This window comes from Crocuta crocuta, unplaced genomic scaffold (genome assembly GCF_008692635.1).
Source record: "Crocuta crocuta isolate KB4526 unplaced genomic scaffold, BGI_CrCroc_1.0 scaffold243, whole genome shotgun sequence".
Taxonomy (NCBI): domain Eukaryota; kingdom Metazoa; phylum Chordata; class Mammalia; order Carnivora; family Hyaenidae; genus Crocuta; species Crocuta crocuta.
The window spans coordinates 166,126-193,428 of NW_027529596.1; the positions used below are offsets into that span (position 1 = coordinate 166,126).

General features: G+C 44.4%; 1 protein-coding gene across 2 annotated transcripts in view; it reads left to right on the plus strand.

Annotated features, from left to right (window-relative positions):
* The first annotated feature begins 2,452 nt into the window (after positions 1-2,452).
* The window catches only part of SELP (selectin P), a 36,476-nt gene continuing 11,625 nt past the window's right edge, over positions 2,453-27,303 (plus strand). For both annotated transcript variants that reach the window (XM_077761772.1, XM_077761773.1), the window contains exons 1-10: positions 2,453-2,504; positions 10,922-11,012; positions 12,688-13,074; positions 16,359-16,466; positions 16,932-17,117; positions 17,835-18,020; positions 18,663-18,848; positions 20,280-20,465; positions 21,791-21,976; positions 25,827-26,012. In XM_077761772.1, the coding sequence (XP_077617898.1) occupies positions 2,502-2,504; positions 10,922-11,012; positions 12,688-13,074; positions 16,359-16,466; positions 16,932-17,117; positions 17,835-18,020; positions 18,663-18,848; positions 20,280-20,465; positions 21,791-21,976; positions 25,827-26,012 (1,705 nt within the window). In that variant the 5' untranslated portion in view covers positions 2,453-2,501. The remainder of the gene's footprint in view (positions 2,505-10,921; positions 11,013-12,687; positions 13,075-16,358; positions 16,467-16,931; positions 17,118-17,834; positions 18,021-18,662; positions 18,849-20,279; positions 20,466-21,790; positions 21,977-25,826; positions 26,013-27,303) is intronic.

The following is a 27,303-nucleotide window of genomic DNA, read 5'->3' on the forward strand; positions in this document are numbered from 1 at the left end:
TAAGGATCCAATTTCTATTTAAGGTTATGTGGGTGGACATGTCTACTATCTGAGACCTTCAGCAAGATGACCGATTTCACTGCCTTTCCTTCCCTTTCAAAAACTGGAGAGCAAAGATAAAGAAAAGAAATGCTTAATCATAACACCACAGACCAATTTAAACAGTTTCAGCAGGAAGATTTAGAAGCTCGAAAACGTTGTGTAGGATGTCTTCTGAAAACTATACAGGGAAGATTGACGTATTTGTTCAGGGCAGTGTCAGCCATCGGGGAGGGACAGACACTTCAGGCAAATAGACCACAAGGACCCCGTTTGTGTGATAATTTTTTTTTTCTTCTCCCGTTCTCTCCTTTCTGGGAAGTTTTGATAAAGTCCATTTAAGCCATAGGAAGACTGACTTTATCCTTCATTGTTCATCTTTATGTTGTAGGTGTATCTATACTTACATCTACTTGTATATTGGGGGGTTTTTTAGTTGTAACTACAGCAGAAATATATTTTAAAGCATCACAAAAGTTTATGATATAGTATCAAACAGAGCAGAAAAAACATTGTAGTGAATGTGTAATGGGATGCCAATTCCTTTCCAATTCCACTGCATTACGGATGATTTGCTTCCCCTTCCATGTTTTGAATTTTCTTTTCTTTTTCTTTGTTTAAATTTTTTAAAAAAATATTTATTATTATTTTTAATTTAAATGCTTGTATATTCTTGAGGGAGACAGAGTGTGCAAGCAGGAGAGGATCAGAGAGAGAGGGAGGGAGACACAGAATCTGAAGCAGGCTTCAGGGTCCAAGCTGTCAGCACAGAGCTCGCAGCAGGGCTCAAATCCACAAACCTAAGAGATCATGACTTGAGCCGAAGCCCTACCAGCTGAGCCACCCAGGCACCCCTAAAATACTTAGTTTTCATTCTTTCTCCCCCTCAAAAATAAATAAACATTAAAACACATACAGACTATCAATAAGGACCTACAGTCTACATAGCACCTTCCCTCATACCCATCCGAGAAGTTTTTTAAAAAGGAGGCAATGCCGGGGTGCCTGGGTGGCTCAGTTGGTTAAGCTTCTGACTCTTGGTTTTGACTTGTCTCATGATCTAAGGGTCGTGGAACCGAGCCCCACATTGGCTCCATGCTGAGGCTGGAGCCTGCTTAAGTTCTCTCTCTCTCTCTCTCTCTCTCTCCGCCCCCCCCCCCCCCCCCCCCCCCGCTCCCCCCCCCCCTCCTTCAAAAANAAAAAAAAAGGGAGGCAATGCCAAAAAGAGGTTCTGGAGAGTGAAAGTAAATACAGAGGAAATGGAAGTGTCATGAAAACAACAGCTTCCCCGTGCACGGCCCTTACAGTGGGTCAGGATGCTCCAAGTCCTTCCCATGTATATCCATCGATTCCTAACACGTCTACGCAGAGACTCCTATCCTTGTTTATTACCAAGATAACTGAGGAAACTGAGTCACAAGGAGGGTAGGAACTTGCTAGGGCACACTGCTGGTGGGTGAAGAGTAACACCCACTACTGCACAACCAGAATCCGAAGAAGATAAATCAAGAGTTAGGGCATTCTGACTTGATGCTGAGTACTGGAGACTTGATTTGGCTCTCTGATAACAACTCTGAGAAGCAATAACAATGGCTTACTTTTGTCAAGTGCCCACTGTGTGCCAAATATTGCTTCAAGCGTTCAACCACACAGCAACCCCGTAGGTGAGTTCTGTTAGTATCATTCTGTGTCACAGGTGGAAAAACAGAAGTATAGAGAGTTTAGGTCATTTGCCTAATGGTGAGGCACACGTGTGACCAACATGGTTCTCAGCTCGGCCACAGAGTCCAGGTCCTCAACACTGAACTAGAAGGTTCCTATCCCCCACACGAACCTTCCAGTGTTACATCTTTTTTTTTCTGATACAAGAAGCAGAATCTCTTTCCTAATAATGACCATGTCTGTTTTATAGTTCATTTCAAAACTGTTTCCAGCAATCACCCCCAATAGCCAGGATTTTCTCAGTGGCTTTTTCCTTTCCTACCTTATTATATTTTTATTACTATTTTTGCTCTCTTGCCTCACTGCTGGAATAGTGAATGTTCACTGAGATTTCACAATAACTGGAATATTTACACCAGGACATTATGATTAAGACAAAGTATATTTTCCAATTGTACGATCTTAAACTGGGGTTTGTAGCATAATCGGAGGAAACCTGACTCCTGGACTTGACTCCTCCACCACTTAGCCCAGGATGTCCTGAAGTGATTCACACTTGCCGGTCTCCAGACCCTCCCCCATCGAGGTAGGTGAACCCCTGTCCCCTTGATGACCACTGCTAAATATTATCAACTGCTCCTGTGTTATCAACATCCAACTTCATGGGAAGGGCTGTGGTGAAATTCTGGAACTTGAATAGGAAGTTGCTTTTCTAAACAGCTTGACACGGAGGGGAGGCAACAAGACTATAAGAAGTCTGGGTCGGGCAGACAGCCTAGAGGAAGCTGAGCGCAGAGGAGATGGTAAGTTCATTTCTCTGTACTCTGGGAAGTGGATGAGATGCGCGCAGAGGCTGAGTCGGGCAGGGAAAGGTTTAGAAAGTGCGGAAGAGCTGTGATCATGGCCCTTCATATTGAATAGCCCTTTAGAGTGTGAGCATCTCAAAACCTGCTGTCTGCTTTGACCCTTCCAACATCCTTGGGAGTTGAGGTTGCTATTTCCATGTTACATGTGAAGCTGCTGAGCCTTGCAGAGACTAGATGTTTCACCTACAGCCCGACTGTTAGGCTGACGTTGTCTGCGTCTGGGCTCTCTGGTTCTCCTGTGAGAGCTTACAGAAACTCTCCCGGCACAGATCGTGGTAAACCTTTGACCTCTTTCTCCAGGATTGCTCTTCTCTGTGGCTTGAGGGCAAGGCTGAGCAAGTGCCCTGTGGCATGCCTGTGGGTAAATGCTCTCCCATCCCAGCTCTCCTAGATCCTTCTCTGAGCCCTAGGAGTCAGCTGGGACTCATACAAAGTAACCACATGATTTCAATATCTGCCTTAAGTCTCAGTCCTGTTAGTGACTCTGTTTTCTCATCTGTAAAATAGATATACTTACAGTGCTCTATTTTATTAAATTTATTTATTTTGTGTATGAGTGTGTGTGTGTGTGTGTGTGTGTGTGTGTGTGCAGGGGAGGGGAAGAGAAAGAGAATCCCAAGCAGGTCTTGTGCTGTCAGCGTGATCCCATTGTGGGATTCAAATTCATGAACAGTGAGATCATGACCTGAGCCGAAATCAGGAATCTGATGCTTCACTGACCAAGCCACCCAGGTGCCCCTATAGCGCTCTACTTTATAGTGTCATTGTGGAGATTAGGTAAAATTGCACTGAAAAGTATGTAAATCTGAGGCTGGCACATGGTAACTGATTTGTAAATGTCAGCTATCATTGTTGTGAAAAAGAAAAAAATTCATGGGCCTTGGGGTGCAAGGAAGGTCCAAGGAAAAGTAGGCATTCATGAACAGATAAGACACACAGGGTTTTACTCCCAACTTACCAGGAGTCTCTCCCACAGTCCCAAACCCTGCAGTCTGTGGCTAGAAAGGAAGCAACCAAACGTCTCTGTTTTTGAGCCCCTTTCAGTGGGATGCCAGAAGAAAGCAGCACTCATACATGATTTCATGTGTGCGTAAACCTCTTAGTTTTACTATAGTACAATTTTCAAATATTTGCAATGGGGATTTTCTATGTTGGGGAGAATAGAGAGTAGAGGACTAGGGAGAGAGGGTAAAGGAGTTTGAGTCTGTCCTGAGTTTGAACTCCAGTGAAAAGAACGGGGATTGCTTTTGTCTCATCTTTCGCATATCATACATTCCCGGTATCGGTCAACTTACATGGACAAGGAGTTAGTCATCTCTACCTTCTATTCTTCTTGGCATCCTCCTCTATTTCGGAGGTATATTAACACACTGGACTGTGGAGTTCTTTGAGATTCTGGTGAAAGTGCAACTCATCTTCCCAGATGAAAATGCAAACATCCACATAAACACCAAGCTTTCTGGGCAAGTACAGGGGGTTCTCTGACCTCCACATGAGTCTCAGGTTAAGAACCCCACCCTATTGCCTCCTTTGCTTTTTGCTCAGAAGCTCCTCCACTGGCATCTTGAAACTAGGCTGGAACTCTGCAATCCAGTGCTGAGAGCTCCCCCTCTAACGCTGTTTTTGCTATTCCAAAGATCAGACCTCCGTCCTTCGCCCCTGAGCACATTTGGCTCTCGGGATTCAGGAACCTCAACCCTCTGTGTGTACATTTGGCTTCAAGTTCAGAGTGCCTTCAGTTAACCTCTAGGAACTGAGGAAAGAGTTTAAGGGTGGGGTGTTTTCAACCAGATGGATCTCAGAGAGGGGAGTTCCTGACTGAGACCTTGCAGGTAAGTTGCGCTGATGTTAGCAGAGATGTAGTGGGCCAAGGGCAGGTCCGGATTCTCTGCCATTCATGTCTGAACCATCTTAGGCCTGTGGCTTCTATTTCTTCCTTCCATTACCTGTTTTTCAAAATGTACTTACATGGTTCACACTCTCCTGGGCTGATCACTGGCTCTTGAATATGTAGTTTCAGAATTCTGTAAGTGGAGGCTTATTAATCAAATCCTCAAAACTCATAATGACCTACCATATAATGGGCAATACTGAGAAAAAGAACACGGACCTAACCCTAGAAAGTAGGCCATGGTGGTTTCATGAATGGCATTTATTAATTGTCTTCCAGGTGTCTCACTTCTCTGATTGAAAAGCAAACAGAAATTTTTATAAAGTCAAATACGAAATGATTCTTTTATATTTGTAAGGATATAGCTCAGCCATGTTCCAATGGACTTTTAAAAATTAGGTATGATGCTTTATTTTTAATGCTAGTATTTCAACCTAAATAATGGTGTTCAGTAGTCTAATTTAAATGTGTGCTTTGGTTCTCAGTGTTAATGTCCTGGGCACCTTCCTGTTTTTATTTCTAATTTGCTGTTGGCTTGGATATCTCTTTTCTTCCACTGTGTTTCATGGTGTACCTTTAAGCTGGGGCTACTAATATCTGTGCTACGCCACCACCACCGCCGCCCAGGAACTTAAGGGAAGTATCGTGCCAGTTGTAACGCCTTGTGAAACCTGGACTCTGCCACCAGCGACTTGTATAGTTCTGCCTCCCCAGTGACCCTCACATCTATCTCCCTACTTTGCATTCCCATTGAGCCTAACCCAAGCCAGTTCCCCATTTACTCCCACTGGAAAGTCTCCTCTTTCCACAGTTCAGTCTCTCTAACGCCAAGTGCTCAAAACTACCATTGTTAGGTGCATCTGTTGAGAATTCTGATGGTCGGATCCCTTCTGCAAACATTTATGTTAGACCCAGAAGATCTGGCCCCAATCTACCTTTTCTTTTTTTTTTTTAATTTTTTTAATGTTTTTATTTATTTCTAGGAGAGAGAGAGAGAGAGAGAGAGACAGCGCAAGCAGGGGAGGGTCAGAGAGAGAGGGAGTGACAGACCGAAACAGGCTCCAGGCTCTGAGCTGGCAGTCAGCACAGAGCCCGACGCGGGGCTCAAACCCACGAACCGTGAGATCATGACCCAAGCGAAAGTCGGACACTCAACCGACTAAGCCACCCAGGCACCCCGCAATCTACCTTTTCAATTAACTCTAGGACCTCTCAGTTCTTGACACCAATCTGAGGGCATCATTGCCTCTCTTAAAATCCACACGTCCCCAGAGTCTGACTCCTCTTTGCATTTGGAACAAAATCTCATCCTCTAGCTTTAGTTCCCAAAGCCCGGAGTGACCTATCACCAGCTTCATCTCATGCTCTTCCTGCCATCGCTCATTCCATTCCAGCCACACTGACGGCTTCATGTTCTTTGAACACTTCACACTTTGCTGCCACCCAAAGCCTTCACATTAGCTTTCCCTTCTATCTTCAATGCTCTTCCTCCTGATTCTCCCTTGATGGCTTCTTCTAACCATTCTGCTCTCAGTTTCAACATCATCTCCTTGGAGAGGTTTGCCCTCACCTCCCTGCCTAGGGTGACCACCAGTCCTTCTATCACATAGCCTCACCTTAATTCCCCTTACTTCTCACTAGCTTCCGGTTTTCATGTTTACTTGTTATGAACTGCTGTGTATTTACTGGTGTTTCATTATCTGTCTTCCTCAATAGATCATATATTCCATAGGACAGAAATGATACCTGTTTTTCGCATTCTAATGTGAGTGCCTAGAAGAGTGCCCGATACATTGCAGACACTTGGTAAATCAGTAGTTATTGAAATAGGCAACGAGAAAGAACAGGGACTAACAAGAAGTGCCTGTCTTGGTGACAGGCAGGGAAGGATCAGTTGTAGAGAAGGCTCCTTTCAGGAGAGATTTTTGGGTTTATAGAGTCAGGCACACATAGAAGGAGAGAGTGCTCTGGGCAATAAGAAAAACATTGGGCACATGTAGTGCCTTCTGGAAACTACAAGATGTTTTGTTACAAATGCATTGTAGAATTGGGGTTGGTGGAGGCACAAATAAATTGAAACTTAATGGCAAGAGATGAGACTAGACAAGTAGAGGCTGCATTTTGAAGGGTCTTACATGTGTCATCTTGCAGAGTTTGTACATATTGCTCAAGAGTAGGAACAGCTGATGGATTTTAGGTAGTGAAGTGATGTGGTCAGGTTTCTGTGTTAGGAATATCAGTCTGACTTCATTATGGAAAAAGAATAGAAGATGGATAACTTGAGGATAACAGACCAGTTAGAAGATGTCCGGGAAGGAAAGGATGATGTCTGCACTGGTTCTGTAGCAGTAAGCAGAAATTTAGAGAATGACCAGGTATCTGGTCAGAAGGTAAAGTCAATGGGATTTGATGACAGGTTCGTATGAAGGGTTTGGACAAAGGAGAGAAATTTGCTTTCTCATCCCCAACTTCTAAGAGCTGCTGCTATTTGATGCCCTTCTTGGCTTTCCTGAAACACACCACCTATGTTAACAATCCTTGATTCCTGCACTTCTCCACATATCCTTCTATCTTACCCTCATGATGTTAAGAGAGTGAGTTCTACTTATTTTTTTCCCTCACATGGGATGTGAGCCCTCATGCCCCCTGCTTCTCTCACACCCAAATAAGATGAGACAACATACCAAGATCATTTTTTTGCACAGATTTCCTATTCTCTTCTGCCTAATAATATACATTTAAATTTGATACAACTACTGCTATAGCCCTTAAATACTTAGTTATAATGATCAGATAGTTTCCAACATTTTCCTACTCAGTACAGCCTTCTATCTTACTTTCAGTCATTTTCTGCCATTGTTTTTTAATTTATTTGTTCATTCACTCATAAAATATGTATTAAGCATTAAGCACCTGCTCTCTACTATAGCTGAGATTCAAACCTAAGTCATAGCCCTTGCCTTTGAGAAGCCCCTGCCAGAGCATCCCCCAGCTGTGTGATCATTTGTTTGCTTTGCACATGCTCAAGAGGGGAGTCAGGGATGGAGATGCTGCCTTGGGGCCATTGGCAAACAGATGACCAGAAAAAGACCTTGGGACAGCAGATGAGTGATGAGAGAATAGGGTCATGGAGGCCAGAACCCAGGGAAATCTCTGTCTCTACAAGTGCCAGAAGAGTGTTGAGGTAGATTCAGAGGAAGACTCATTAAAATTGCTCAAGAAGAATCAAGAGAAGAACCCACAGAAGCATTGTAAACAAAAGGAACTACTCAGTCGTATTTATTGGTGCAGAAAAGGTCAAGGAAGATAAGAAGGGAAGATGTTCACTGGGTTTGGTAATTAGAATTTCAGTGATGAAGTTAGCAAGAGCCATTTCGTAGGCTGGTGGTTGGAGGAGGCTGGAAAGTAAAAAGAGGAAAGGAAGTTAAGGAAGCTGAACCATTGAGGAAGGAGAGAAACAGATAGTATTGGGGCAGAAGGTCAAGGGTCCAGGGAGGGACATTGTTGATTCTGCCTCTAAAAGTGCAAAGCTGTGGTCTCCAATGTAGACAGAGGAACAGAATCCTTTTCTGTGGTTTCATCTCTGCCAACTTCGTGCACCACTTGCAATGCTGACAGCTATGGGACTTCTGCCCGCATCCAGTACCTCTGCCTACACCACATGAGGGCAAGGGATAAACACTTTCTCCTTCCAATTTCTCCCTGCCCCTCTCTTCACTCTTGCTTTTAGTTCCTAGGAAAAGTAAAATTAAATAGAATCACTGTGCGAAGCAGATTTAATGAAGGTTTACACGGGCACAGGATGTTATTATAATGACCCAGCCTCAGACTGTTTCTCAGTGATTTCCAGTTTGAAGTGGGCTGCCAGAGAACATTGAAGATTAGCAGAACACGTGGCCGTTTCTCCTAGAGTCATTTCCTCTTGTTTCAATGCTTAACTGGCTTTCTAACACCAGGACACAGCCCTTAACTCTCTAGGATCTTAGATCTGAAGACAACACTGTAGAACAGGAGCAGGTGTGTGAAGGCCTGCCCACCCCAAGGAAGTTTCAGGGGATAACGGCCACCCAAAGGCCTCCTCCACCCTCCATGTCCACACATAGAACCCTCGTCAGCTGACAGTGAGCCAGGGTACTGCCTTACAGTTAACAGAGATTTGAACGTGTGGTCCATTAAATATGGACAGTTTTAGTGGATCTATCAGTCTTCTGAAACTGTCTAACAACATTGCAGCTGTGCATTTTTAAAAAGAATCCTGACTATAGCTTTTATCAGACTTTCAAAGGAGTTCAAAAGTCCTGCGAGGATAATCACTATATGTTCACCCGACATCCATTCAGGTGAGCAAGCTTGGGCAAATCATCTGAACTCACTGAATCTCATCTCAAGTATTCATGGTCCAAAAGATCTGCTGCAGAACGCTGGAGAAATGCTTAATTGACCTGGCATTAATCTTTATGGCTTCCTACAGCTCTCAAATAATCTATGAGGGGTCATTGGTAGTAGTTAGTGATTTGTTTTAAATGGAAAAATATGATCAGATTAAGGTAAGAGATGCACAATGTATTTCCCTTTCTTACATGTTGTGCTTGATCAGAAGCATCTACCAAGTTCTTTAAAATGTTGAAATGTTTAAAACCATCTCTCTCTCTCTCTCTCTCTCTCTCTAATTCTGTTTAAATCAAACCATATTAGAAAGTTTAAACAAAGAAGTTACAACATGAAACAGCTCTTTTGGGATAGTGGCTGGAGTTGGGCACTGATAGGGAAGCAGGTGCCTCCCTGCTCAGCCTCCCCACACACTTCCTTCAGCTTTCCCCCTAAAACCAGAGAAGCCCCTAGAAATGCTCTGCAAGGGAGAAAACCAGTTCCAAAGGGCACAGGGAGACCACCGTTAGACTGAAAACATCCTACTTCTCCAGAGAAGCCCAGCACAGGGTCAAAGGTAATATTGGGGTCCTTTTCATGCAGCTTACACTGTTGTGTTCTTTAGCAGCAATACTTTTGTTCCTCATGTCTCTGAGAGAATTCTGGAAAATTCTGTAACCTCTACCACCTAAGTGAAAAGCTAATATTTTTCACCATCAGTTTTAAAACTAATAAAAGATGGGATTTACAACACATTGTACAGATTAGCCTTTTACAATAAGTAAATGTCCCATCATGTCTTTTATTCCAGTGGAATTAAATACTGTAGTGATCTGATAACGCTCATCACTGAAAAAATATATAAGCCAGCTCCTAATAATGGGAAATTTTATATTATTTATCTTCTCTCCTTTAATTCCAATCTCTATTACTCCTCCTCTACAGAATTTCTATCTAAGATAATACAATTTTAAGCTTCAAGTCTTTTCTTGATCACTAAATCTCACTTCTTTTACAAGAAAGGTAATAATAAATCAAAATTTTAAAGGTTAAATTTTCTGAAAGCATTTGTAATTTTAGACTCACCAACATTCAGTACTTTCACATGCAGCATGAAGAAGTTGGTCAAGATGAGCCTTCCTGGAACTTATTTGTCTAAAAACATTTTTAAGGAGCACCTGAGTGGCTCAGTCAATTAAGCATCTGACTTTGGCTCAGGTCATGATCTCACTGTTCGTGGGTTCGAGCTCCGCATCGGGCTCTGTGCTGACAGCTCAGAGCCTGGAGCCTGTTTCAGATTTTGTGTCTCCCTCTCTCTCTGACCCTCCCCTGCTCATGCTGTCTCTCTCTCTCAGAAATAAATTTTAAAAATAATAATAAAAAAACATAAATAAATATTTAATAAATAAATAAATAAAAACATTTTAAAAATGTTAACAGAGTTCATGAAGTCCCAACAGAAGGAAGACCATTAAATATGGTACTTGCTGTTGACCCAAAGGGAATAGGTTTATTATATATATTAATAAATATTAAATATATATGTACTGCCCAGATGTATTAAATATTGGATAGTACTGTAGACATCAGCTGAAACTGTAAAGCAAGAAGACAAGACATAGATAAATACTACAGAGCAGATAGCATAGCCCAGCACAATTTGTCGATACCCTATGCATCAAAGTATAGATCAGATATTATCTGTGTAGATCAGGGAATTTGCATGCAACTTCCTATTGTTTTGGAGTAAGGCATATTAGTTCTTCAAGGGAGATTATTGCATAAATAAGGGCAATACTTTTCTTACATGAAGATTATAAAATGTTTCATAAATGAAAAATCTTGGTTGCACAAAGTAATTACTTGATAAATACTTATTGAATGAAAAAAGAAGCAACCTCTGTCCTCGGCCCTGGTGCAGAGCAGGATTCGGAGCAGAGCAGCGAGAAACAGGAAGGTAGCAGAGTGCTTGAACCTCCACCCTGATGGAAACAAGGAGGATTAGAACTCAGTATAATGATTGTTAGCAGGGATTGTGAGGAGCCACAGTGATTTCACATGGATACTAAAAGGAAATTTTCTGTTCTTGTTTCAGGCCAGCTGCCTAAAAGCCATCTGGAACTGGAGATTTCAGACAGTGATCTTCAGAACTGCCCACCTCCTTTGCTTCAGTGTCCTAATCTTTGGTAAACTTGATGTTAACCTTTCATCTGGGCCTGAGTAATTAGGGGAACTTCTCCAAGTAGGAGAAGTTAAGGATGCCAGCTAGATGTTACAAGGAATGGGAAAACTGTTCCCGCCCAGATGCCTTGAAGAAAAATGCACCTGACACCATCATATTAGTGCAAAGGCTCTGGGACAAACCGAAGCAGACATATCCAGGACCAATCATCCGCGAGGCACAGCAGGCACTGCTCCACAGTACTGTCAGGGACCCACAAAACTGTCTTAGTATACAGTGTTGACATATATATGTCTTTCTACTAATGCAAGTATAAAATACAGTTTTTAATATTTTATTATGGAAGAAGGAGATTATAAAGGAAAAACTGCCCTGAGTCAATTACAGTCAATAATGCAGCCCTGGTGATGCCAAATAGTCTTAAGGCAAAACAATGCAGTCGAGGTGTCAGTGGGGGAGGGACAAACACAAATGACCCTCACGCAGGGAGCAGAGGACAGGTTTCAGTAGGAACAAGACTCTATAAACAGGAAAAAGAGCCACTTCCAGGCCTGATTGCTTACACTGTACACCTCTTCATGTGGGATCTGGCCTCATCTGGCCCGGGTGAGCTCCCACTGGCTCCAATAACAATATCTTTCATCAGAGTGCCCCTTACACTTTTAGAGGGCACACACTTTATTTCTATTTGATATCACAGACATTTCTTCAAAAGGCTTATTTTAAGCCCTGTTTTAACAAGTGAGTGAGCAGAGATAGAGGACTTACTGTAACTTATCAAAGAGAAACAGTCAAGAGCAGTGGAATGAGTGTAAGATTGCAGATCAGGAGATCTGATTTGTAACCTGCCTCTGCCACAAACATGTTGTGTTTCACTCAACAAGTATTTACTGAACACCTGTGCTTGGTGTTAAGGACCCAGAGATAAAAACAGAACACTAGCAGCATTCACAGTCTAGCAGGTGTGGACCATGTCGTATGAAGAGACATTCCAATACCCAGCGGGCGATAGGGAGGTGGAAGCATAGACAAGGTGCAGCGGGGGCCCGGAGGAAGCAGCACCAAGCCTACCTGAGGAAGTCACGGAAAGTGGGGGGAGGAAAGGTAGACCAGGCACAAGTGGGGAGGGCGGCCAGAATAGCAGGGAGAGCACGTGCAAAGGCACAGAAGTGGGAGCTCCGTTGTGCTAAGAAAGGAAATATGGCGGGTGGTGGGTCTGGCCCAGCAGGTGGGCTCTGGAACATAAAGCTTCTTATTTGCCATGTGAAGACGTCGAACCTGTAGATATGAGGCAGCTACCAAGACATTCTGTGTGTCATTTAAGCTGGGCAAATTACTCAATATGTCTCTTCCATTTATAAAAGAAGATTAGATGCCTCATAAGGTCCCTTCCAACTCTGCTATCTTATGACTCCAAATCTTTAACACCAAGGGTACTCAGAATAGTACATTTTCTTATTCTGACTTCACACACACACACACACACACACACACACACACACATTCTTGGGCAAAATATGGAAACGACTCTTCTTCCTTAAGATGATTACATTAGATATAATATAGTCATGTTTTAGGTATTTGTCTTCCAGTCAGAACCCATCTGACTGCACAAAAGTATATTTATGCTCACAGACTCGTTAAGGATGCTAACCTGGCACTCACTCTCCTTTACTCAGAACTAGTAAAGCAGAAAGAAGTGGCAGCATGGACCTATAATTACAGCATCAAAGCATATTCATGGAATTATTCTCGGATATTCTGCCAGAAGCACTACACAGATTTAGTGGCCATCCAGAATAAACAAGAAATTGCTTACCTCAATGACGTCATACCTTACTTCAGCTCTTACTACTGGATTGGGATCCGAAAGATCGATGATAAATGGACCTGGGTAGGAACCAAAAAGGCCCTCACCAAAGAGGCTGAGAACTGGGCTGACAGCGAGCCCAACAACAAGAAGAACAATCAGGACTGTGTGGAGATCTACATCAAGAGCGTGTCAGCCCCCGGCCAGTGGAATGATGAACCTTGCTGGAAAAAGAAGCGAGCACTATGCTATACAGGTAGGAGCTTCTCCACTCCTTTGTTTGTTTCAAAAAAGAAAAAACTGCCTTTCCTGATTCACTAATAGAGGCACTGAGTCAATACCATTGAGTCACAAAGTCAGGTATATGAAATCAAAGAATAAATGACAGTTGGGGCGCCCAGGTGGCTCAATGGGTTAAGCATCTTGATTTCTGCTCAGGTCATGATCTCACGGTTCGTGAGTTTGAGCCCTGCATCAAGATCTCTCTCTCTCTCTTTCTCAAAATAAAAGATAAACTTAACAACATTTTAAAGCAGTAAAAAGAATAAACTATAGTCAAGCAGCATTATGAAGCCCCTTGAAGAATATAAGATCAGGATTAGAGAAAACTGGATTTTTCTGAAACTAAAAGGGCATTTTACAATCATTGGATCCACCCTCCTCAGTGTATAGCTGATGAAAGAGATGCTAAGGAGGTTCTAGTCTCCTAAAATTTATGTCCAGAGCCTTTTTTACCATGATGCCTGCGTATAAAGGACAGTATACACTGAAAGGTAACTTGGCCCCGCCCCTAGGAGCCATAGCTGTAACTAAGAGCTTTTGCACATCACTATGTTCCAGGCATTGTTATAAGCCTGTTTCATGTGAGTTTCATTTAGTCCTCGTGAGAACCTCATCAATCAGGCCCTCTCATTTCACTGATGAGAGAAAGGTTCAGGCTACGAAGGAATTTGCTCAAGGTTCTAAGCCACTTGATGGTAGAGTAGGTTTCAAACTCATGACTCTAAAGCATGTGTTTTTAGCCACAAACGCTACCCTCCTGTCTGCTCTGCATTCTCATGAGACAACTTGAGAACTTGTCCAGGAGTCACAAATGCTTACAGACACCCCTCAACAGCCGCATGTATGCAGGTGTGCTGATAGGGACAGCAGAGTGAGGGAAGGGAAGGGGAAACTGAGGCTGAAGAGATCCTGTGAGTATATTTGCTTCTCAACAAAGTAAACAGTTCCTGATAAGCAGACACGTGTGGAAGCGCGGCCATCCTGCGGTCACGTGCCTGCGCCAGGCCTGGTTGATTCGTTCTGATGTGGCTTCTCTTGGCCCCTGCGGCAATGAGCACTGTGCCCAGGGAGAGACTTGACAGTGCTGGGCAGGCAGTCCTGAGCACTCTGAGGCTTCTTCTTTAATGAATCATCTTACAGATGCCACACTCTGCTATACATGCTCTAAATTCTTTACATTATAAATACCTCCTCCACTTTCCCTCTATTTTCTCTCTCTTTCTTGTCAGTCAAGCCTCCTCACGGAGGGAAAACATATCCGTAAGTGCAGTGTTAGGTAGTCAGGTTTAATTTTATAAATAATTTGTAAACAAGTGAACAAGTATATTTATTAATTTAAAAAATTATGACCTGTTCTCCATTGGCCAAGATGGATGTTTCCAGAATATTAGCTCATCCTGCTGCCTCCCAGTCAGCTCCCTGCTCTTCCTGAGCTATGCCTCCCAGGAACTGTCCCTGTAAGATTATATCTATTGGTTACCATTAGATGTTCCGGTATGCCACCACTTCCCCTCCCTGCCCAACCTTCAACATTGATACCTGGAAGACAGCCTTCCCCAATAAAGCTTGGCAAAAAAAAAAAAAAATCACAAGGAAGAAAAGAGATTGAAAGCTACTGGCATGAATGATGCCACTTCTCTAACCTGCAACAATGGCAGACATCACTAATTGTTGCAATTTCACCAGAACACAGCTGGTTTCCGTGTCCGCCAGTGCAATATCTAGGCAGCCAATATCACTGAGTGGCATTTTGCCAGCCAAGACCAGGGTGTAGGGAACCATCAACTCTCTGCAGGAGATAGATGAGAAATAGGTGCGTACACTGCAACAAGACATTAAATTGGGACAATTCTCTAAATTTCAGGATTTGTTAGATCTCAGAACAGCCTAGCAAAAAAAAGATTTACTCAGTGAGTCATCGTGATGTCCTTTCCTGGCTATTCGAAAGTATAAACAAGTTAGTAACCTGCCTAAAACCCTGAAGTGGAGTAGAATACAGACCATTGGCTGTTTTCTCATTTCTAACATTCTGAGACCCTGAGGAAGCTACGATCAGAACAAAATTTGTATGCTCCGAAGCACAGGACAGACAGGTGTCACTACTGCAAGACCTTGGTGGGGTCAAGGTGAATAGGATGGAAGATGAGGACCAAACTCTGTCTATTGGCTGCTGCTCCTCCTGCATCTTCCCTTTAATAGCAACCCTCCCCAGTGCCCCCATGCAGCTTCACCAAACCTGCTGGCTACTTCCAGAACGCCCTTCTATAGAATCTGCACTACCTGTAGAATTCGAGCATCTCAGAGTTGAGAGGGAATGCAGGAAGATATCATCTAGCACAACCCTCTATGTGACATATGAACTCCCTTTTGTAACTGATCCCAAAGTGGACCAGTGCAGAGGAAACACCACCAGAAAAATATAGCCACAGGCCTTGCCCCCGACTCTGACAACATTCTCAGAACCCTCCCTCAGGTGCATAATGCATACACCCACAAAGAGTCTCTTGTAGGAAAGAAACCTCAGCCCTTCTCCATTCAGACTTCTGGAGAAGGGTGTGGCTAGTCAGTCATACTCTGTACTACCTAAGCCTGGCATATTTAAGCCCGTGAAACATCTCTTAGTGAGAGTGTTTGTCCTGTAGCATGAGGAGCTCTTAAGTGTCTCATCTGGTTCCTCTGCTCCTCCACCATGTGGAGCTGGGCACAGGTTTGAAATGAACAAAAGGTGGGAGGGCTTGGCCCTAACACTGGGCAGACTGGCCTCAGAGAAGTCCCTTGCTTGAGGTCCTGTAATAGTAGGTAGCCGAGCCAGGACTCTGATCACATATATATGATTCCCCCCCTCCCATTTGATTCCCAGCCTTTATGTTGTAATGCCCATCATAGGGGCTTCTGTATTAATACAACTCTATGAATATTCTTGGTTAAAAAGCCACTATCTATTTTGTACCACATGGAGGAGTTTCTCTGTCCACACATCTATCAGCGGCCCTTCATCTCTCTGTGCCACTCATAGCAATCCCTCCTTAGGCAGCACTAAACTCAGCTTAAAGTGGAAGCCATGCAATGCTCCGGTGGGGTCCTACAATGCCCTTCACAGGGAACTGGCTGGCACTCCAGAGGGCACCGTAGTTTTCTGTTGCTTGGCTAGCTCCATCTTACCCGAGAGGGGCTGAGTCTGTGGCTTGGAAAAGAATCTAGCTTTTCTTCACACCTCCCGGAAATGCCCATGATTCTGACTCTTTTGCATCCATGCAGCATCCTGCCAGGACATGTCCTGTAGCAAACAAGGAGAGTGCATTGAGACCATCGGGAACTACACCTGCTCTTGCTTCCCCGGATTCTATGGACCAGAATGTGAATATGGTGAGGCCACTATTTTGTTGGTATTATTGTGGCCACTGGTCTTGTGCTGGAGGCGGTCCTGGAGGCAGTCCAAGAAGCAGATCATGTTGGAGACTCTCCAGGAAGTAAAGACTTCTCCCGGTCTTCTCTAGGGTTGGTCAGTCAGCCCCACTCAAATTGCCCCAGGACACACATTCTGGGTAAAACATTGTATTCTTAGAACATTTGTTCATAAAATCTTAAGCAGTAAAAAGCAAAACATACAGGAAGCAAAACAAAGGCTGATTTTGCTTGTTTGAAATAAAAACCAGTGAAAGACTGATTATATCCCAAGATGTAGCCCATACAAAGGAGCCAAGTAAAGATGACCAGGCTGGGTTAGAAGCCCAGAAAGACAGGGTCAGGAGTATTAAATAATCACTTCCAGCAAACCTGATGTTGTCTTTAAACCTGTAATGAAAACAATTCAATATTTCGTCCCCACAGTCAGAGAGTGTGGGGAATTTGATCTCCCTCAACATGTGCTCGTGAACTGTAGCCACCCTCTCGGGAACTTCTCCTTCAGTTCAGAGTGCAGCTTCCACTGCCCTGAAGGGTACGAATTGAATGGGCCCAGCAAGCTGGAGTGTTTGGCTTCTGGAACATGGACAAATAAACCACCACAGTGTACAGGTATGTGGACCCTATTCTCTCCGTTGTCAATGGCAACTAGAATTTCAGAGTAGGAAAATAAGCTTTCTTCATTAAAAAAACATGGGAGATTGGGGCGCCTGGGGGGCTCAGTCAGTTAAGCATCCGACTTCAGCTCAGGTCATATGTCACGGTTCATGGCGTTGAGCCCCACGTCGGGCTCTGTGCTGAGGACAGCTGCTTTGGATTTTGTATCTCCCTCTCTCTCTGCCCCTTCCCAGCTCTCTCTATCTCTCTTTCAAAAAATAATCTTAAAAAAACCCATGAGAAATATGAGCATCTGAATTCGATGGGAAATTCTGATTTTTACTACTACCTATCAATGAGAGTAACACTGATTTTGATTTTCATAATGCTTTGTATCTATAGAGTGAGGTGATCAGCTTAATTCTTGATTCTCAGGCAAATGCATCACAAAGGGACCTCTCTCTAATTGCAAAGTAAACAGAGCATATTAATGAGGACTTAGGGGTTGAGTATTGTTAATTTGAGAATTTTACCTTGCTTCTTTAAAAGTAAATGAAAATGAGGATGTTTGAATCTTTCCAAATGTCTACTGAAAGTACCATTGAACCAACCAAGTGTATCACCTTGCCCATCACTTAGGGAAGGTGCAGATGGCTGCTGGAGCATCCTAAAGTTTCACAAGTGCCGGGCATAACCCAAGGGCTCACACCATTGCTCTGTGGTTGTTTGTAGCTGCCCAGTGTCCACTCCTAAAGACTCCTGAGCGAGGAAGCATGACGTGTTCTCCCTCTGCAGAAGCATTCCAATACCAGTCCAGCTGCCGTTTCACTTGTGAAGAGGGATTTGCATTAGTTGGGCCAGAGGTGGTGCAGTGCACACCCTCGGGGGTGTGGACAGCCTCACCCCCAGCGTGTGAAGGTGAGCGTCTGGTGGTTGGGAGCGTGTAACGTCCACTGCGCCAGTTCTTGCTGTGAGTACGGAGGACAGTGGCCAGCTGTGGAAAAGTTGGCCTGAATTGCCACAACTTGACTCTCCTTTCCACCTGCCACTCAGTACATTGGGATAGGAAAAGAGGGTCTGGCTCCAGAAACACCAAGAGGCTGATTTTACTACAAACAAATTTTAAAAAGTCCTCCCATGTCCCAAAGTCAGAGCCCTCAAGCAGTTTCAGAATGGCCCCATTCATAAATTTCACACAACAACGAAAGGATGGCATCTACATCCTTCTAGTACCTTATAGATCCTTCTAGTATCTTATAGATACATCCTTCTAGATCTTATAGATACTAGAAGACCTACCAGGACAGCTTTATAGAGATAAAGGGAATAGAGGATATTAGAAAAAAGCTTGGAGGAGTCTTTTTCTTTTTTAAGATTAAGGTCACCTGTGGATGGGTCCTCCAAGTCTGGACAAAACACCGTTAGGGTCTCTTGACCCTTATAGATTCCTAGCTGCACCCGGGTTTTCTGGAGGTAGTTTTATCATTGCCTTCCAGCTGTGGGTCTGGTTTTTCTCCTTCCTTAGTATCTTTCTCTCTGTCCTTGGTTGTTCTCTCTTAGCTGTGCAGTGTCCGCTCCTGGAAGCCCCTGGCAAAGGAACCATGGATTGTGTTCATCCTCTCGCTGCCTTTGCATATGGCTCCAGCTGCAAATTTGAGTGTGAACCTGGCTATCAAGTGAGAGGCTGGGCCACCCTCCGCTGCATTGGCTCTGGCCAGTGGACCGCACCCTTGCCAGCCTGTGAAGGTAGGGTTTTCCTTTAGTAGCCCCTTCCACCCAGAAAGGCTCAGGGTAGCCTCCTCCAAGTTCTGACATTGGAACAGGTTGTTCAACCTCCAGGAGGCATGGTTTTCTCACCCATGAAATGAGCTAACGTGCTTTTGTGAGAAAGAAGTATATAAAAAGTACGCAGTTAAATAGCATGTATAAAGTAGCTAGCATTAGACTGGGCAGTCAATCAACCTTCATTTCTGCCTCGTTTTTTCCCTTCCTGCCTCACTGGCAATACAAGCTATGGGACAATGTCCTCTACTGGAGAGGAAGCCAGAACAGTGGCTATTAGGACAAAGAGGGGGGATTTCCCACTGTAGCATTTGGAGGTGACTTTGACAACAGAGCGAGGCACGCTGCATTGACAGAGGCCACGATGCAACCCTAGACAATTACAGAACAGCACAGAGCTGAATTCTGTGTAATTGCCTCCTACCCTCAGCTCCTAAGGCAGAAAGGGGGATTTGGGGAGCAGGGAATTGAAGATTGGATTAGTGAGTTCCCAGGAGACCGAGATCACAAGCCCAGCTCTGCTAGTGTCCAGATACAAGACGTCAGGGAAGTAACTCATTTTTGAACCTCCCCTTTCTCATCTGTAAAGTAAGAGAGACGTGCTAAAGGATCTTTGGTTTTTTGATGTTCTGTTTCTGTAAAAACCAGAGGTCTATGCCTACGGTGTGATGGTGGTCTTTGCACTCTGAAGAAACCCAGGAATAGCCTGGAGATGAGATGCTTTATCAAGAAGTGCGTGAGGAAACTGGCCTATATCAGAGCTAAGGCTGCCCAGGGCTCAATTCTGTGCAGGAACTGCCTTTGAATGTCACTCACTTGGCAATTGAAGTCTGATTAGGCTGACATCCTGTGTTTCAGAGATATGACCCACTCAGGATCATTTTATAAACCTAGCTAATAGGATGTCAACAATAAGCTGTGTTATTTCAGCTTTTTCCTTCAAAACCCAGCCTGTTCTTTTCTACTGCCTGATCCAGTTCTGCAAATATCATCAGTAAACATTTAAAGAGTACCTTCGATGCACCAAACACGGCCGGGCTGTGGGATGCGACTAGGAATGACTGAGCCTGGCTGCAGGGAGACTGTGGTCCGAGGACAGCCCCACAGGAGTCTCCGCACGGTGCAGGGGCTGTGGGGAGCACACTGGGGGAGTCTGTACTGTTGAGCTGGGTGGGGGCGGGCAGAGAAGTCTAAGCTGAGGTCAAAGGGCAGTGATTCAGGCAAAGAGGGCACAAGAAAGTGCTCCAGGCGGACTCTCTTTTGGAAAAGGGAGGATTCAGGGTTCTGAACATACTGGCAATATGGGGAGGAGAGGCGCATCTCTTGAGAGGCTCTTCTGAGAAAGAACTGAGCCCTTCCATGACCCAGTTTCAGATGACAACTTTCTCCCTTTAGCCATTGCCTGTGAGCCACTGGAGAGTCCCGCTCATGGAAGCATGGATTGCTCCGCATCCTCGAGAATGCTTCAGTACAACACCAGCTGTAGCTTCCGTTGTGCTGAGGGCTTCAGGCTGAAGGGAGCTGACATGGCCCAGTGTACTGACTTGGGGCAGTGGACAGCACCAGCCCCCGTCTGCGAAGGTACTGTGACATCAGAATATTCCTTCTGTGTCTGTCAGTTTGTTATGCAGTTAGCAGTCATTGATTTATTCATCAGACATTCGCTGAGAACTATTAGTGCCCAGCCCTTTGTGCCGGCCCTGGGATGGAACGGTGAGCAAAGCACATGTTCATTACGGCATATTGGAACTCAAGGTGAAGGTTTCTCTGATTAGAACCCACTGAGTGTATTGGCATGAAGAAGACGGAGGTTGGGAGGAAGGAATGATGCATGAGGAACGAAGTAGAAGAGTAATGGGCAAGGTATTTAGTCTAGTTCTGTCATTTCCTGGCAACAAGCTTTTGGTCTCTCAGAAGTTCAGTGCCTTCTGTAATATGGGAGTATTATTATCTCCCGTATATTCACAATTAGTGGTTGTGAATTAAGGTGGTAAAAAGCAAGCTTAAAATTGCTATGGGTTTGGGGGGGGTACCTGAGTGGGTCAGTTGGTTAAGCATCCAATTCTTGATTTTGGCTCAGGTCATGATCTCATGGTTTGTGAGTTCAAGTCCTGTGTTGGGCTCTGCACTGACAGTGTGGAGCCCGCTTGGGATTCTCTTTCTCCCTTTCTCTCTGCCCTACCCAACTCATGCTCTCTCCCTCTCTTTCTCTCTCTCTCTCTCAAAATAAATAAATTAACTTAAAAAAATTGCTATGAGTTTTACAAATGTATGTAAAATGATAATAACATTTACCTTATGAATTATATATCTGTGATCTGATTTTACAAAGTGATCTTTCGGTTGTTGATTTTTTCAATAGTTTGCTCTTATAGGAGAACAAAGACATAAGGAAGTCATTAGGATTATTATTTTTATGACAGAAGTTATGTCCCAGAAGTATAATATTGATGTTTCATGTTGCTATTTACTGGTATTTGGGGGCAATTTGTGTGAATTGCCCTGGGTCTATGCTGACAGCAGAGAGCCCGATGCAGGACTCGAACTCACAAACTGTGAGATCATGACCTGAGCCAAAGTCGGACGCTTAACCAACTGAGCCCCCAGGTGCCCCTCTGAATTGGCTTTTTGCTGTTCATTTTGATTACATACTTAGCATAGATCCGTGGGTCCAAAAGTATGAATTTAAAATTATTCATGCATATTGCCAAAATGCTTATAATGCCTTAGAATTTTCTTTATAAAATTGTTCATGTGCCACTGTGATTGACATTTTTCTCATCCTCCAGTTTGAACATGCCCCATTCGAAATCCCTGTTCTTGGCGCTAGACGGGACTAAGGGGTCAAAATGAATGAGAACATGTGTGCTCCTCTCTCCTCACCTCCTCTCCTCTTCACCTCTCAGCGCTGCAGTGCCAGGATCTTCTGGCTTCAGACAAGGCCCATGTGAACTGCTCCCACCCATTTGGAGTCTTTAGGTACCAATCCACCTGCAGCTTCTCCTGTGACGAGGGCTTGCTCCTGGTGGGAGCAGGCATGCTGCGGTGCTTGGGTACGGGGGCCTGGAGCGCTCCTCCTCCACAATGCCAGGGTAAGCTGAAGTCCCTCCTGCATCTGGGAAATAAATGGTAGGCTGCATTTTAGAAGACTATATTTTAACAGCAGTGACTGTCCAGGGGCCAGAAGCTTGAAATGGACTGGAAAATTAAGAAACACTTTCATCCTGTAACCCAGTGATCCCACATGCAGAGCCAGGCAGGTAACACAAGTGGCAATAATCGGAGACAGGGAAAGTCCCCCCTTCCCCTCCTCCTCCACCCCGTGCATTCCTTATCAGGACCTTTATTAGTACCTGGAGGCTTCTATCCTGAACCAGGAAAACTGGTGTCACGTGGCTAAAAGCAGTGCCTAGAAAGAAGGCCAGAAGGAAAAAAAATAGCTTCAGGATGGTTGTACCAAGGCTGACCCAGCACTTTGCTCCTAGGAACCGTGGACTATACCCCTTGGGTATAATAGTGCACGACGGGAGGCAGAATTTACAGGTGCTACAAATGTCTCCAAGATCTGTGGAGGAATGGAGAAGTAGACTCAGGAGAAATTGAAGAGTGATGTAAAAAAGGAGAAATTAATCTATAAATGCAAGATTACAGGATCCTTAGCAGAGAAAACATGCCTATTCAGCCTCAGCATGTGTATCTGCACTGTCCTCACTTGAACAGAAAGCCAGGGTACAGGGGCGCCTGGGTGGCTTAGTCGGTTAAGCATCTGACTTTCGCCTAGGTCATGATCTCGCGGTTTGTGGGTTCGAGCCCCGCNGCTTTAGGAAACAGAACTGGCTCTAATCACTTGTGTTTGACAACTGAAGAACAGACCTAGGCTCTTTATACCCCTCATTCCTTTTTCCACTCCATGCATCCACTTCTTCAGGTTTATGGCAATCGCTTTTATGAAGCAAGGTGTTCGTTTGTAAAAGCCACAGAAAGATAAGAAATAAACACACACCAGAAAATCCTCTTAAATATGCCCAGCCCGACATAGGCAGTGTCGGCATTCTTGTATGAATTCTTCCAAAATGTTCCCCACTCAGTTTTCCCTCTTTGCAATTAGTACTTTTACGATGCAGATTCTATTTTCATAATGAAGTCAAATAGGTACGATACTAGAAAATTCTGCATTGTGTGCCTTTCACTTTATATGGACTTTCAACATCTGAGTGAAAGCAGGCAGACACATGTTTTTAAATGAAGAGGAAACCATTTGCTATTCAGGTCACACACAAGTGCACACATAGACACACACACACACACACCACTGCTAAGTTAGGTCAACAGTGAAAGAAAGAGAGAAAGAGAGAAAGAAAGGAAGGAAGGAAGGGAGGGAGGGAGATGGGGAGGGAGGAGAGAGAAAGAAGAAAGGAGGAAGCACTCAGCAGAGCTGGGTGCCCGGCATCTCTAGGCACCAGAGAGCAGAGCCCGCACGCCCCTGGGGCTGGGGTTGGGTACAAATCCAGCAGGGCTGGAAAGGCCAAAGTGAGGCTGGTGATCCCGCCTTCCCAGCCTTAATCCTTGCTACATCGAAGCCTGGATATGTTACAAAGTCCATGAAACTCTGGGGCAGAACTTGGAGTCCCTGAGGAGGGCTATCACAGAGATTAGAGTTCTTCCACAGCCTCCTACCGCAGGGGTCAGAACTACGGCTCCTTGCCCCACACCACCCTGCCTGTGCTTCACGGCAGCGAGGCTGACACTCACACCGCTTCCTGTGACCTCCCAGTTCCCTTCCGCTTTTAGTTCTTTGTTGACTCTGACTGAACTTTCTCCTATTATTGCCCGGTGAGCATCAAGTGAAATACCCGAACGTGGGCTGGGCAGGAAGGCACCACGAGCCTTGCAATCCACTGGCTGTCGTAAGACTTCTGAGTGTTACCAGTTTCCCTTTTGATGTCCCCTTTGCGCTGCTGCCTTCTGATCCGCACCCCAGCTATCCGCAGGCAGGGCCACGGAGTCCACGCCACCCACACCCTCCCTTTTCGTCCTTGCCTGTCATATTTTGGTCCCCTCCCTCTCCCACCGCACACACATACACACTGAAGACAGGAAGACGGTCCAGGTGGCAGAAAATGCCTAGGTCTTGGGGAAACATGATCAGACCACGGGGAACGTACCTGGAGAGAGGAGGAGGGGAAGAGAAGAGAGAGGTATAAACAGTGTTCTTGGAGCCTCTGGCAAGTTAAGTCAGTGGCTGAAGAACGGCCCTAGGTTCACCTTACTCCCCCCGACTCTGGTTCAATCAAACCAAACAGCAAAAAGAAGTAATCTAACCCATGCATTCTCTTACTCTGCATTTTTAAATGTCCCCATGTTAAATCTGGGCCTTGTAGGGCATGGAGGAGGGCACTTGTGGGGATGAGCACTGGGTGTTGTATGGAAACCAACTTAACAATAAACTATTAAAAAATAAATAAAACAATAAATCTGGGCCTTATAGTTTCATTAGTTGGCAGAGGGACATCTCAACAGCTATTAACATTTACACACACACAGTGTTTTTGCTTTTGATCTTGTAAAAATTTTGGAAGCTATGCAATGCTATTCTCCACATTTTATTTTTTGAATCATCTTATTTTAAGAAAGAGAGGGGGGAGGGGCAGACAGAGAATCCCAAGGAGGCTCCGCTTAGCACAGAGCTGCACATGGGGCTCAATCCCGTGACTGCAAGATCACGACCTGGGCCGATATCAAGAGTTGGATGCTCAACCAACTGAGCCACCCAGGTGTCCCTGCTCTCCACAGTTTAAAAGTGAAGATATTGAGGCTCAGAGAGGTTAAGTGACTTGCCTCAAGTCACAGAGCATGATCTCCAACCCAAGCAAACCCTGGAACCTCAAACTCTGTATGTATAAACTGTGGTAAAAAAACCATGAGATCTGATGTACCTTTCTCTGTAGGTGAACACATAGAGTCTCTGGGGCTGGTCCCCGGAGGATGACATTGGTGCATTTGGAGATGGCCAGTTACATTATGTGCCTACCACATGCCAATGACTTAAAATTTTTTTAATTTAATTTTATGTATGATTTAATTAACTTACTATTTTATAACCAAGGAGCCCTGCAAAGGAAGGAGTATTATTTTTCCCATCTCATAGATGGAGCAATTGAGGTTCAGAAAAGTCTAGAGACACATTGCTAGTAAGTAACAGAGCCAGGGTTTAGACCCAGATCCTTTCTACTCCTTGGCTGGAGAAAGTAGGTTTTGTGGGAGGAGAAAGTATTTTACTTTGTTTTCCTATTTCTAGTCATTTGTCACTGTTTTCTGGCAAGGTCACTGGGTCTCTTTCTGAAGGTGTCAAGGAAACAGCCACTTCTACTCCTGTGCAGGGACGACTGAAATGAGCTGCATCACTATCTTTCCAAAGCACCAGTTCCTTTTAAAACGACCTCGAGGGGTACCTGGGTGGCTCCGTCAGTTTAGTGTCTGACTCTGGCATGGGTCATGATCTCACAGTTCATGAGTTCAAGCCCTGCTTTGGGGTCTGTGCTGGCAGCTCAGAGCCTGGAGCCTGGTTCAGATTCTGCGTCTCCCTTTCTCTCTGTACCCCTCTCCTGCTTGCACTTGGTCTCTCTCTCCAAAATAAATAACATTTTTGAAGAAAGAAAAAAAACCCAACAACTTTAACATGACCTCTAAAGCTCTTTGTGGGTGAAGGTTCCAGGATGCCTGTCAGCTCTTGGTCGCTATTTTATACATCCATGATGTCTACCTGGTGATGAAGCAGCATGAAATTCAAACTATTATTTCTAACCAAATGCTGTCCATGGATTCAGCATGCATGTGCACACACGCGCGTGCACACACACACACACACACACACACACACACTGATGTCAGGTTGCTGTGTTCTGAAATGATCCCATCTCTCCTGTACTGTGCTCCTGGTAGCCATTACCTGCACATCTCTGCTCAGCCCCCGGAATGGAACAGTGATGTGTGTCCAGCCTCTTGGAGATTCCAGTTATAAGACCAGATGTCAATTCACCTGTGATGAAGGATTCTCTTTATCTGGACCAGAAACATTGGATTGTACTGCATCTGGACACTGGACACATCCGCCACCAACATGTGAAGGTAGGATCATGGGTCTGTCCTTTTTTTTTTATAGATTAAAAAAAATTTTTTAAAATATTTCTGAGAGAGAGAGAGAGAGAGAGAGCATGAGCAGGGGAGGGTCAGAGAGAGAGGGAGACACAGAATCTGAAACAGGCTCCAGGCTCTGAGCTGTCAGCACAGAGCCCGATGCAGGGCTTGAACCCACGAACCATGAGATCATAACCTGAGCTGAAGTCAGACGCTTAACTGACTGAGCCACTCAGGCGCCCCGGGTCTGTCCTTTCTTATGACTTCTCAGATAATAGTACAGAATGAAGAATCACCAGAGATTCATGTAAAACTGTTCTTAGGCTAAAAGAAACCCACTCTGCACGAAGCATTGGTAATCTCTGTCTCTCTCTCTGAATATTCTTCTAACTTTATTTTTTAAAAATAGTTTATTGTCAAGTTGGTTTCCATATAACACCATTCTTCTAACTTTAAACATTGCACAGTGCTCATCCCCACAAGTGCCTTCCTCAACTTGACAATAAACTCTTAAATAAATAATAAATAAATAAAAACATTGCCCAGTTTTATAAAGTGTTTTAATTGTCATTGTGACGTTTGGTGTTTACCACTGTTCTTAAATATAATGAAGAAAGGCAATGTTCTCTCCATTTCCCAGATGAGGAAGCAGAAGCTCAGAGAGATTAAGTAACTCGCTGAAATTCACACAGTTCATAAGTGATGAAGTTCAGCTGTGTCACTGGGACTTTTACTTCCTTAGCAAGCCTTTTTCTACTGACTTAATTTATTCCTACACTCACCGTCACTAAGCACTGCTAAACCCCAGGCACCGAGCTTATGCAGGGACGAGTGTGATTTCATTTTGGCCATTTGAGGATCTCACAGTCCACTTGTGCACCTCTCAACTGGCTCTGCCTCCACGTGGAGTATGAAGTCCTTGAGGGAAGGATCATGCCTTCTTCATCTTTGTATCCCTGCAGCAATTAGACAGAATAAAAGTGGCTGTGTGACAAATGCTTGCTCAGCTGAAGCTTATCATTTACTGGTTAAATTTACTCAAGCACAAGCCCTATTGACAGTGGATTGGAGGAGCTAGGTTCTATCTCCCCCCAAAATATCTGGCTAAGAGCCCCTAGCGTATAGTGTGCTCTGAAATAGAAGTTTGCTGAAGTAATTAATTCATAGCTCGGATTTACTTTCCAAAGGCACCGGTGGCCCAACTTATTGTTCAGTGTCCTCAGTAATAATAAGGCCAGGTTTAATAGCTAATGTTTATTGCTTCCATAGTAAGTACCAGCTA